Raw genomic sequence first — 14184 nt, 5'->3', positions numbered from 1 at the left:
CCTGTTCTGAAAACCGTAAAATTCTGAATTTGGAAAAACAGCTGGTTCCAAGCATTTCGGATAAAGGATCGTCTACCTGTACCTTCCATTAATTATCAATGATTGAGAACAGACTGATGGGGTAGTAATTGGTGGGTTACATTTGTCCTGCTTTTTATGTACACGACATATCTGATAGATGCAATGTTGTAACTATACTGGAACAGCTTGGCTAAGGGAGCGACAAGTTTTAGAGCATGCACGATTGCTGGAAAGAAACCACATAAACCAGTCTTTGCAGTATCCAGTACCTTTCTTGGTATCACAGTGACACAAACTGGATACAGATTGGCATCGGTAATATTAGGCATCTCTGCACAAGGCCAAGATGGATCGCCTACTTGGTACTTCTGACTGAAGATGGTTGAGCACTCGTTATTTTCATATCCCATTATATAGGGATATTTGAAGAGCCTCCTCTTCCAGTTAGTTGTTTAATTGTTCACCACCATTTACAACTGGGTGTGGCAGGAATGCAGAACTTAGATCTGACTATCGATTTTGGAATCATTTAGCGGGAATCATTTAGCTCGGAATATCACTTGCTGCTTATACTGTGGGGCATGCTTGTAGTTCTGTTTTTGTGTCTTGATCAGATTGACCCCTTATTTTTGCACATGCTGGTTCTCCTTTGGGCCTGACCTCTTGCATGCTACATTGAACCAGACCTGATTCTCTGGTTTGATGATAACTGTAGATTGGGGGACTATGCTGGGCCATGAGGATGCAGGTTGTGTTAGGGCACAATTCTGCTGCTGATGGCCCACAGCACCTCATGTATGCCCAGTGTTGAGTTGCCAGATCTGTTCAAATTGCACTGAGTGCTGATCTCACCAAAGGCCTGAACAACTGTAAGCAAACTGTCTATATTCCTATCTCCTTGCAATATAAGCAAACATGCGAACTGCCTCCCTAGCTATTTGCTGTAACTGTGTACTAACTTACCTGCATGTTTGTAGTGTAAGCATATCCATTCTACCCGAAGACCAATATTTTCAAGTTTTACGCTTTTTAAGTATTCTGCTTTTCTAGTCTGACAACCAATATGACTAACTGCACATTCCCCACATTACGTCTACTATCTTGTTACCTGCTTGCCAAACCTGCATATTTCTCCTTGCAGTCCATGTCCTTCTCACAACTTAAATTTCTGCCAAGTTTTGTATAGCCAACAAACATCGAGATATTACATTCCAAATCTTTAAGTCTTTACCATAGATCATCAATTGTTGAGACCACAGCACTGATCCTTACTGATATCCTTTATTCACAATCTGCCAACTTGTAAATGCTCCAATAAGACCTTTCTATCCATTAAGTGATCCACTATCAAACCCAGCCTCAAAACTAAAGGTAGTCATAGAGTATGTAGCACAGAAAGACACCCTTCAGCCCAAATCCTCCATGCTGACCAGGTTTCCTAAACTGAACTAGCCCCATTTGTCTCTGTTTGGCCCATATCCTTCCTGATGAAGGGCTTTTGCCCGAAACGTCGATTTCGCTGCTCCTTGGATGCTGCCTGAACTGCTGTGCTCTTCCAGCACCACTAATCCAGAATCTGGTTTCCAGCATCTGCAGTCATTGTTTTTACCTTCTAAACCTTTCCTATCCATGTACCTGTCCAAATGTCTTTTGGATGTTATAATAGTACCCACCTCTACCACTTTCTCTTGCAAATCTTCCGTATGTGCACCACCTTCTGTGTGAAAAAGTTGCCCCTCAAGTCCCTTTTAAATCTTTCTCCTCCCACCTTAAATCTATACCTGCTCAGTTTGGACTCTTGGGAAAAGACCTTATCTCTGCCCCTCATGATTTTATAAATCTCTATAAGGTCACCCCATAGCTTCCTCCAGGGAAAAAAGCCCCAGCTTATCCAGCCTCTCATTGTAACTCAAACCTTCTAGTCTTGGTAACATTCTTGCAAATCCTTTTTGCACCTTTTCCAGTTTTATAACATCCTTCCCTTAACAGGGCAACTAGAATGGTACACAGTACTCCAAAGGTGGCCTTACCAGTGTCTTATATAGCTGTAACATGACGCCCCAACTCCTGTACTCGGTGCTCTGACCGACGAAGGCAACTGTGCCTTCTTCACCATCCTGTCTACCTGTGACTCCACTTTCAAGGAATTGCGTATCTGCCTAGGTATCTCTGCTCAACAACCTTCCCTAGGACCCTACCATTAATTTTGGAAGTCCTGCCCTGGTCTGTCTTACCAAAATGAAACACATTGTATATTCCTGATTTCGTGTGTGGTTGCCTTTTTAGTAACAAAGACAGAAATTGTGAAGAGTCATTGACTCAAAATTTTAACTCTGCTTTCTCCCACAGGTGCTGCCAGACCTGAGTTCTGTCAGTAATTTCTGTTTTTGTTTCAGATCTTCAGCATTCAGAGTTTTTGGTTTTATCTTAGTCTTTTTTTAGTCAAGCTGTTCACAGCATTGTTAAGCTATTCGCCAGACACTTAAATTGAGGATTTTAACCAGAGTGAAAAAGAAAAAGACTTTCGGCAACTTTTCATAGTCAACGTTTATGTGGGTGGATACTTGCATTGTGACTCTAATGAGCAGCTCCCTACATGGTCTAGGTAGGGCGTCAGCAACATTCAGGATGTTAAACATCCCAGAAGTTCCAAGGAGTTTAAAAACAAATTTGGAACAAATCTTTGTACAGAATGTGCCTTAAATTACAGAACAGAACTCAGGAAAAGAAAAGCATGTTGCTTCAGAGTTTGTCAGTTCAGCAACACAGCCAGAAAAAATTGTGGGATTGTGCTTTTCAACATGCATTGGGATATCACAGCAATTAATCGCAAAGCTAGCAGCAAACTAGTAGCACTTGGGTCTGGCTGTTTTAAAGTGTTCTTATGACAACTAATTTCATTTAATCTGTTTTAACTTGAATGAGCAATACAAGGACAGCAAGCTTTTTACTAACTGGCACAAATATTCCAGTTGACCAAGAGGCCCACATAATCAATGTAAAAGCAGACACAATGTAATGGAAATGTAACGTAGAGGTTATACACAGCAGTGTTAATATTTTATTTACAGTATACATCACTTAAATAATAGCTTAAATAAAACTTAAATAAACATAACGGTAGAGAGGCTTCCCACTCACACCCTCCACTAACTACTTGGACATTGCAGAGATCACGATAACACAGTGAACTTCCAGTATCAGGTATCTAATTTTTGCTGGTCTATCAAGCATGCAGGTTCATTAGATGCCAATTAAAACAAATTTGCTGTATATTAAACGCAGGAAGAGGCCATTTATCCCCTCACAATTGTTCCACTTACGTCAGTCCAGGTTGCTTTGTACCTCTAGAGCACTTACACACCTTTTCTCTGCATCCTGTTGAACTAAAAGCAAGTTACAGTAGTCCTAAAAGTTACAAGTGCCCCCCAGCACATACAAACCTATGAGGAAAGAGCTCCAAATTGCCAGGTTAACAGAAACAATGATGTAACAATTCGAATATGACTCAGGGTCTAAAGTTTTCCTTTTATTAACATAAAAGTTTATATATTTTTGAACATTGTGTTGTAAGACAATATGTCAAGCTAAGGAATTGTAACAAAAAGATAACCATATGCAGAATCTTGCATATATTCCTAAGGAAAAAACAATTTTTTTCTAAAAATTTTATTTGATAACATCTACAAAGGTTAGGATGAAAGGAATATGTTTGTACTTGAAGTGCATTCATGTAAAACAGATTTTTTGATGTTGACTTTCTTTCGTCTAGCAAACCCACAGACACCAAACAAGGATGTGGTTAAAATAAAGAAAGGAAGAAACAATATTATTAATAAACTTGCAGAATTGACTAGCAATTAGCAAATTAATTTTGATATTGCTAAATGGGAGGTGGTGCTGTTTGGTTGAAGAATAAAGAAATCACATATTGCTTGAAAAATGAGTCTAACTGGAATTTAGGAACGAAGAGGTACAGATACACAAATGATTGAAAATAGAAATATCGGTTAATAATGCCATTAAAAAAAAGGAAACCAAAACCAGTAGCTGCAAACTAAGACAGTGACCAATAAATCCAATAGGGATTCAGCAGACCTTACCAAAGTCTAGTTAGACTTACTAATGGGATATGACTATTACTAGCAAAACCGGAGGTTATGGCACATCTCTAACTGCCTTTAAGAGTGCGATGCTAAACCATCTTCATTAACCACTGAAGTCATTGTGGTGTTGGCACACCCATAGTATGTTTAGATTAGGTTTATTGAAGTCAGTACTAAGAATGTGGAACTCCCTACTCATGTGAAAGGAGCATTTCTGGTTGAAGAAATAGTCAGACCAAATATCCTGCTCCTGTGCTATGATGCCAATTATCCAGTGGTCATGCTACATGAAGCACCAGAAAGCCTTGATCAATGAACATAATGCATACTTTACAAGAATGTATAATCTGATACAGTAACATTTCTCAATATAGTCAATGCAAGTCAATAGCCTGCAGAGAAGACCTACCTTCCCATCAGATGCAGTGTTTATCCTGTAGTGGTATACCCTTCCTTCATAACGAAGTGATATGGATCTTTGTCCGGGGCTACTTTCACTCTCTCGCACCAGAAAACTCCCATTGATGCCACTGCTGAGGAGGTATTCTGCAGCATTGCGTGAGACTGGCCCATGGTACCAGGAATGTTTCTCTAGACTGTTAACAGGTGTAATATAGTTGCTGGGAACCCAGCCCTGGCCATTTTTAGTCTGAGCCTCGCACCATTCTCCATTGTGGTTGTAGCCCAAAACACGAAGCTTTTCACCTGCCAGAAAGAGAATGCGTTACCAAAGATCTCAGTGTACAACCTGTTGCATCACATTGCCAACAAAATAAACAAACTTTTTTTTTGCAGCTTAGATGGTTCAGGTGTTGTCTTTTTAAGTCTACATGATCATTGTCCACTTTATTTCTAGATTTAGATTTTTGTATCTTGGCTTTAGATACATAATCATAGGCACTCCTAACTTCCCTTGTCAAAATATCCAATTATCTCCTTCAGTCTGTGCCGGCAAGACACTGCCACTGACCAACCTTACTCAATGGCTGGGCTAACCTATCAGGAAGCATGCCTGATCAATAGGGGAAAAACTCTGCTTCCCATTCAGTTATTCCCTGATATGGCAAGGCAGACAAAATCAGAAACACCTACTGCATATATAAGTCCAGACTAGGGCTGGATTTATACTACACTCAATATAGAATGATTTCAAAAAAAACAATAAGGAATGGGTTTGAACTTTAGTTCGCCTGTTGCATTTTCTATTTTTGATAATGCATTTGCATGACTCTATGACTCTAAATCCCCCTTTGTTTAAAAAGAAAACTAAACTTCTGTTTCTTTTTAAATCAAACCAAACTATTGACTCTACTTCTGCCTGTCCATAAGCGTGAACAATATCCAAGGAGTACAACAACGAAATATCTGGGAGGACGACAAAAGGAAGTGGTTACATTTGGGAGAGAAAAGTGGCAAATGCTGAATTGCTGAGCTGTCTTTTTTGTATTCAGAAATAAAAGCTACACCGCGTGGACTGCTGGGGTTCAAGAAGGCACCTCAACACCACTTTCTGAAGGGCGACTAGGGACATGCAATAAATACCAGCCAGCCAGCGACACTCGTGCCCCATGAGTATAAAACATCTCTAGCACCTACTGGTAGATGCAGAAATCAGCAAGGAAAAAATATTTGCAATTTGGATTATTGAGCAATTCGTCATCACAAAAATATTTTAGGAACCATTTTTTAAAAGAATTGCGACCAGATCACAAGATGGTACAGGTCCAGGTCTAATTTTTGATGCCCCAAATCAAGACTGCTACAAAATGATGCATAATCAAATTCTATTAAACATCTTCATAAGTTATATATTTCTCCCCATCACAAAATCAGCTAGTCAAAACAGGATATCTTTCAGCAGGGATTAGTGACAGAAGGTTAGGTGTTCCTTTGGGTTCATTATCCTCGTGTCATTCCTTGCCACCTATCTCTCCCACCTCACCCTCAACTTCACCACACTTGCTCCCTCTCAAGTAAATTCCAGCTGTTTATTAAATTCAATGACCGGGAACAGATTTGGCAATTTCTTCAGCGGCATGCCCTCTGCTCTTACCTTTGGTTATGCTGAGTGTATTGTCCCCGCTGGCAACAAAGTCATACAGTGCAACAAAAAGGTTGGGGTCATTTTCACTAGGGCAAGCAAGCAAGTTCTCTTTGGAGTTCCACCGGGCAGCCTCGGTCAGGCCTTGTGACTCAAAATCTGGACGGTGTAGAGCTTCTAGAATGAAAACCAAAATAAAATTATAACACACTGCATGCAATTCAATAAAGCACCTACTCAGATCCTGCTATGCCAGTCAGATGCTGGCTAGTCACATTAATGCCCAACCCTTGTAAAATTACACTTGCCTCATTTCACTAAATACTTCTGACAGCTGGTAACATCACAAGGGTTTTCAAGACTTTGTTGATAATTAGGTTTAAGTATTTTAAAGATACTTAATGAAAATAAATCCCAGGATTCAAAGTCTACAAGTGAAATCTGACTGCTACCTTCTTGAGATTCCTGATAACACTGTGCCTGATGCAGCACAGGCGACATGATCTCGAGACACCCAAACTGTGGCGCCTGGATGATGCACAGACTTGACATTCTGGCCCACGAAACCCTAACAACTTCTTTAATATGAGGTTAAAGTTCTCCAGGGCTATTTTGTCCATGCATGGAAAGGATTATTCTTGCACTGCTGGCTTGTCTATGAATCTCAATTGGAAAACTAATGTCACCCAGACTCTCCATTTTCAGAGATGGAGAAAATTCAATAAGCTCTTCCCTGGGGAGAGCATCTCAATGCAACATGAAGTTTGCACACTTCAAATGATCCCATCAGCTACGCTAGGGTCAAAGCACTGGAACTCCCTCTGTAACAGCACAGTAGATAAACCTACAGTATTTAAGGGGCCCCTTTGTGTAGTGGTGGTGGTGTCCCTACTCCTGAGCAGGAGATGTGATAATAACATCGCTGAACAGAGTGATTAGAAAAACAAGTTAAAATAAAACTTTCCTTTATGGAAAATGGTTCAAGAAGGCAGCCCATCATCACATTCTCAAGGACAATAAATGCTGGCCAGCCAGCAACGCCCATATCCCAGGAATGAATTTCAAAAAAATATGCTGGGTTGGCACATCCAAAACAGTCAGGCCCAGACTAAAAGCAGTAAATCAGATCCTCCTGTTAGTGGGTTCAGAGTCAGGCTAAAAGGCCTTTACTGACTTTTTAAAAAGAAAACCCCATTGTTACCTTTGTGCTCACTACCCTACAATCAGACCTGGTCTGGAAAGTACTTGATTTAAAAAATATCATTCCTGTTTTTGATTCCCTGCATGACCTCACACTTTCCTAGTTCTAATCTCATACTACCCTGTGACCCCCTGAACTCTCTGTACTCCTCCAAATCTGGCTTCTTTGAAACTCACCATTTTAATTGTTCCACCACTGGCAGCTGTGCGCTCAGCTGACTGGACATGAAGCTCGGAAATTCTTTCCCAAGCCACCTCACCTCCTTTAAGACATTCCTTAAAATATTACTCTTTGACTGTGCTTTGGTTCATTGGTCCAAATGCAGCCGGACAAAATTTTGTTTCACAACACTTGTGCATAGTTCTTTAGGATGTTTCAATGTGATAAGGATGCTACATATGTACAAGTTTTTACTGAACAACTGGGATACAATGACTAGGATACAAACAGGCAAATGTAATGATTAACGACGATCCACCATCTGCTAGTGTGAGCAACAGGAGAGAAACATCTTAATCTAGACAGGCAGCAATACCAGAAATTAGATGCCATATGCACCACTAGCTACAGGAGACTGACTAATGGGAATATGAACCATCACTTTCTGAGCCTTGTCTGAAACAAAACTAAATTTATTGCTAGATAATGCACTGCTGCACATATCCTTTAAGTGTTAAATACAAAATAAAATATGAGATAAGGTAGCTTAAGAAAAAAAACCATTAGCTGATGATACAGGACTGTGGGACATTAAATTTAAGGATGAGAAATACAAGGGGCTTGAAGGAGGTTTTTACTCCACATATTGGAGACATTGAAATATTTCAGTGGGAGATTGGACAGGTACTTCATGGAAATAAACCTGCAGGACCACAGGTGATAAAATAGAAGATTGGGACTAATTGGGTTATTGTGCAGAAAGGTGGCATGGCTTCCTACTATGTCAGAATGAATTCATGACAAAACTAAACCAAACTAGCTGAAAAAACAAGGTAAAATCAATAACATCCATGGTGCATTCAAAATAGAGCTAATAAAGTTTTTTTTGTCTGGTTTATTTTAACTTAACTTGCACTGTATATTTTGGCTTTTACAATTTAATTGAATCCCTTCTAAAAAGACAGTTATTCTAGCCAGGGGAACAGCATCAACGTGTCCCAATATGAATAAATACTGCAAAGGATAAACAGGGCACATAAAGGCATTTCAACAATGATGATAGTTCCGCAATTAATATGAAACCTCCCGTGATTGCACAAAGAGCTATACAAATGCAAGCTTTTTCCTTCATTTTAACTGACATGCGTATTGAGTCATTTGTTTTAATGCAAAAATTACTGAAGAAATCTCTTTCGTGCTGTATCTTTCCTCCACAGTGGCTACTAAATGAAAGCTGATGAACACCTCACTCACCCTCAACATTTATAAATGTTTTTATCACTAAATTAAGTTGCTCTGAATAATAATAATAAAGATTAGGATTGCAAGAAATATTGTTTTTAAAGATATGCTCCTAGCACATTGAGTAGTTAGATATACTACTTTGAGATGTAGTGATAATTTTAAATTTTCTTCTGTCAACCTGCTGCAAAGCCGTATAAAAATTTCACACACTGGCGACAGATTTAATTTGGCTTACAAAGTTCAGTTTGTGCAAATTCACTTGCCATTTTTGAGAACAATCGGTATCTGGGCATGAATTTAAAAATATGCCAGGCATTGCAGGCTACTGGAAACCTCGTGAAACCCGCATCCAAAGATTTTGATGCTCAGTCAGCTAGAATACATCAGCTTATATCTTTCAATTAGTAAAAGATGATGTCTATTGTACTCAAAACCCAGTACCCAGTGTTCTGATCCATACTATCATTTTTATACAATATTATTGTTGACAGACAAGTTGATGATTGCATGTTTATACTTGGTGCAATTATCCCTTTTGCACATCTTTACACTGATTATATAAACTACATTTTTGTTTCTTACATACATCACACATGAGGTGATAAATGCTGATTCTTCCTGATTCCAATCAGCAGTGTTAAGCAATTAGATTTTATTGCCTTAAAGGGAGAAGCTACTTTTAATACAGCAGAATACAATATACAATACATAGTGCAATGTACTGGTTTGTAACCCTTGGCTTGCTGCAAGTTAACTGCTAACATACAAGTGCTGTCAGATGTTATCAATCTATCATTCCTGTGGAGAAACAGCATGTCTGTAAGATCTCTTGGGTTGAGACTGGGAATTCACATTATCAAGCCCCTGATACAATTTGTTTCCCATCTGGTTCACTGTCAATCAGCTTCCTCCAACTGGGAGAATGAAAAACAAAAACACTGCACCATCTGCTTCTCACCAAAATTAACATTCCTCCATGATCAGTCAGAAATGAGGAAAAATTCAAGGAAATGAAAAATATAGCAAAATATATGCTTCCTCTGTTTTTGCATTTAGGCAAAACAGTAAGCGAGTAATATCTTGCATTACGTTTCTGTTTTTAAGTGGTTCCAGCATGGCAAAGAACCAATGCTTTTGTTACCATTTGGGTTAACTATTCCAATCTTCTCCTAGTAACCTCCCATCCTACATAAATCTAAGCACACCCAAAACTTTGCTACTCATCCTAATTTGGTCTAAGCACCGTTCCACTCATTATCTTACATAAAGACTTACTTTATCTCTTGGTCCAGGAAAATTTGCAGCTTAATTTCTAAATCCCTCCACGGTCTCTCCTCTCCCTAACTCCAACTGCTCCAGTTGTTTCATGGGTAAATTATCAAAAAAAATTGACACTGAACCATCAAAAAGACATTGAGACAGATCGACTAAACTCACAGGTAATATTTTATGGAGTGTTCTAAAAGATGCATGAGAGGTGAAGGGGCAAACAACCCTCCTCCTCCTGCAGATCCTATATTTCAGTTGATATGCCACTGAAGTTGTGCCTTCAGATACCAAGGTCCTAAACTCTGACATCTCTAAAGTCAATCCACTTCTTGCACGTCTCTTAAAACACTCCGTAAATATTACCTCTGACTGAACTTAGTCAATCCATCTCACTGTCTTTGATGGTTATGAGTCAAGTTTTGCTTGATAATTCACCTATGAAACAACTTAAGGCATTTTACTACTTTTAAAGTGCTATACAAGTACAAACTGTTGTTGTTATTCCAAAGATCATTACAACTCTCCATTATTAATCCCATCGTTTTGAGAGAAAGCCAAGAAGCCTGAAAATGGTCCAGCACATGATGATACAAAGACCTGTTGATGTCTTTCAGAAGTGTGCATAAATTCACACAGAGCTATGACTAACTGGAAAATACGAACACATTTCAGACAAAATAATTTACTGCACTACGCATGGTAACATTTGTTGTCACTTAGCAACAGGGTTAAGAAATTACACTATGGCAGATTGGGCCAGTTTTCTTTTGCAGGTTTTGTGTTTTGATATAACGCTACATCATAAATAATACAAAAAGCCATGCAGCAGGTCTGACGTGTTCCAACAATTTTGGGAAAGCAAGTCTTAGCAGGACTTATACACTTAATGGTTAGGTCCTAGGGAGTGTTGCTGAACAAAGAGACCTTGGAGTGCAGGTTCACAGCTCGTTCAAAGTGGAGTTGCAGGCAGCTAGGATATTGAAGAAGGCGTTTATGTTTAATATGCTTGCCTTTATTGATCAGAGTATTGAGAACAGGAGTTGGGAGGTCATGTTGCGGCTGTACAGGACATTGGTAAAGCCACTTTTGGAATATTGCATGCAATTCTGGTCTCCTTCCTATCGGAAGGATGTTCTGAAACTTGAAAGGGTTCAGAAAAGATTTACAAGGATGTTGGCAGAGTTTGGAGGATTTGAGCTATAGGGAGAGGCTGAATAGGCTAGGGCTGTTTTCCCTAGAACGTCAGGAGGCTGAGGGTGACATTATAGATGTTTATAAAATCATGAGGGGTACAGATAGGATAAAAAGACAAAATCTTGTCTCTGGGTTGGGGGAGTCCAGAACTAGAGGGCATTGCTTTAGGGTGAGAAGAGAAAGATATAAAAGAGACTTAAGGGACAACTTTTTCACGCAGAGGGTGGTATGTGTATGGAATGAGCTGCTGGAGGCTGGTACAATTGCAACATTTTAAAAGGCATCTGGTTGGGTATATGAATAGGAAGGGTTTGGAGGGATACGGGCCAGGTGCTGGCAGGTGGGACTAGTTGGGCTGGGATAACTGGTCAGCTTAGACGGGTTGGGCCGAAGGGCCAGTTTCTGTGCTGTACATCTCTATGACTAAGTACATCATTTCAGGTTTTGGCATTGTCCCTGTCAAGGCGTCTTCAGCACAGTAAGTGTAAACTTTCCCAGAACAATGGAATGTACGCTTTGAGAAGATTCATTTTGAAGTCCCATTACACTTGTTGCAAGATAGAGTCCTCACAGCTTGTGCCTTTGAAGCATGCACTTCAGATTCAAAGGATTATTATTACGCCCGATAACTTTCCTCCTGTCTTCAGCTTGTTTCCAAAAGCCCAATCTTTATTCACCCACCACAAGACCCAAACATCAATTTTGTTCAAAAAGTTATGCCCAAAGATTTAAATCACCTCATAAGAAATAGGCGTACGATTAGGCCATTTGGCCCCTTGAGACTACACTATCAATTAATCTGATCAAGGCTGATTTGATGGAGTCCTTCATTTCACTTGACTGCTGATCCACTCTCCATAGTCCTCAACTCTCTTGTTGACCAGAAGGTCTCTCTCCTCTCAAACATTACTCACCAAAACATTAATTCTGAAGGGAAAGCAAATTACTGCAGATGCTGGAGATCTTAACTAAAAATAGAAAAGGCTAGAAAATAGATCCATCAGCAACTGCATAAACAGAAATAGAGCCGACATGCCCGGTCAATCGCTCATCACCAGCATTAGGAAAAAGTTAGAACTATGATAAATTTTGAGCAAGTGGGAAGGGGAGAGTGAACGTGGAAGAGGGACAATGGGAAGGCTGTGATCGAGTACAACGTCAGAGAGTTTAAACAACAAAGGTTTCATGATATATTTAATTGCAGAGGCACTAGGATTTAGATAATCTCAGTATTGGTCAGTCAGCATGAGCTGTGGGAAATGTAACCACAGGCACTCCAAGTCTTTTTCCAACTGATGTAGAATGCTGAAGTCTAGTTGAATCAAGCAATTTCAGATGTCTGTTTTGTTTAAATAAAATGTGTTATCATTGCATGAGCAATGAAATCCCACTTAAATGAGTATTCACTAAGGCTCAATCAACAGCATTTTCGAAACTCAATTTCTACCAACAAAAGGTCGAGGACCATAAAATGTAGGAGCAGAATTAGGCCATTTGGTCCATCAGGTCTACTCCACCATTTAATAATGCTTGCTAGGTCTCTCAACACCGTTCTGCCCTGTAACCCTTGATCCCTTTACTAATTATGATAAGATCACAAGAGCAGATGCATGGGAACATCATCAGTAAGATTCCCCACCCATCCCCCCAGCTCACATTCCACCCTGACATATCAGCATTCATTCAGTGTTGACTGGTCAGAATTCTGCAACTCCCTTCCTAACAGCACAGTGGGTATCTACAGCTCTGGACTGAAGCGATTTGAGAAGACAGCTCATCACCGAAGAACGTGGGGTAGGCAATTAATTCCAGCATGGCCAGTGATGCCCATATCCCATAAATTAATTTAAAAGAAAATCAAAAACACAATATAAATAACAACCTGCGTTATTTGCAAGACAGAACAGATCTCATGGCTCAACTTCTGTTTATATCCTACACAACTTCCAGCTAACCCCATCATCATATTCTTTTATTCTTTGCTGCTTCATCTGTTTATCTAACTTTCCCTTAAAATGAATCTGTTATTTGTCACTCCTTATGGTATTTACTACTACTAACAAAAGGTCATTGACCTGTAACATCTGTTAATTTTGTTTCTCGTTGCTTCGATCTTCCTGGCCTGAGTATTTCCAGCATTTTCTGTTTACATTTCAAATTTCAAGCATCTGCAACATATAGCCCATTACATTTAAAACTCCAAGTTTTGGTCTCTCCCACAAATTAAAACATCTTTCCTAAATCTACCCTATTGAAACTCGTGATATTTAAAAAGACCTTTATACAGTTTCATTTAAACCACACTGAACTACTTGTGCAACGTTAAGTTTCCAAGGCCAGTGGCTGTTGCTCCTGACGCTATCAAAAGCACTATTCAACAGGCACTTCTTCACTCCTGGGCTGGCTTTGGGAAGGCAGCACTATATTAGCTTATCATTGTCACTTCCTCATTTATTTTCTAGCATGTCCAGTTCATGACCTAGGGTTGGGTAAACAGAAAGGCAGCCTGTTGTTGTAGGCGGAAGATAGTGTGTCAGCACTTTTACATAACCAAGTGTAGTCAAGGAAAGAGCACTTTTGCTTTTAGTTACTCTTTATCAACATATGACGTGAAGGTGCCAGTGTTAGACTGGGGTGGACAAAGTTAAAAACACAAAACCAGGTTACAGTCCAACAGGTTTATTTGGAAATACAAGCTTTCAGAGCGCTGCTCTTTTGTCAGGTAGCTACGGAGTAGGGGAGCAACCTGGTCTTGTATTTTTAACTTTATCAACATAAACCAACAACAGCTATTAGGAGGTGAACAAACTGCCCAAAATAGCCTTCTTCCAATAGACCTCATCATTCACTCTAACTCTTGTTTTAGATTTCAACTGTGGCTCAGTAGGTGAGACACCACCCATGTTAGAAGGTTTAGTCCCACTACCAACAGTAACTAAAAACAAAAG

At 39.6% G+C, this 14184-nt stretch overlaps 1 protein-coding gene across 3 annotated transcripts in view; it reads right to left on the bottom strand.

Annotated features, from left to right (window-relative positions):
• Window positions 1-14184, bottom strand: part of abl1 (c-abl oncogene 1, non-receptor tyrosine kinase) — a 187400-nt gene that overhangs the window by 72032 nt on the left and 101184 nt on the right. For all 3 annotated transcript variants that reach the window (XM_072565964.1, XM_072565966.1, XM_072565965.1), the window contains exons 2-3: window positions 6181-6345; window positions 4537-4832 (exon numbers count right to left, since the gene is read on the bottom strand). In XM_072565964.1, coding sequence (XP_072422065.1) covers window positions 4537-4832; window positions 6181-6345 — 461 coding nt within the window. The remainder of the gene's footprint in view (window positions 1-4536; window positions 4833-6180; window positions 6346-14184) is intronic.

The sequence above is a fragment of the Chiloscyllium punctatum genome, chromosome 49 (genome assembly GCF_047496795.1).
Source record: "Chiloscyllium punctatum isolate Juve2018m chromosome 49, sChiPun1.3, whole genome shotgun sequence".
Classification (NCBI taxonomy): domain Eukaryota; kingdom Metazoa; phylum Chordata; class Chondrichthyes; order Orectolobiformes; family Hemiscylliidae; genus Chiloscyllium; species Chiloscyllium punctatum.
The sequence above is the reverse complement of the archived record's forward strand: the minus strand, read 5'-3'. Positions and strand labels throughout refer to the sequence as shown.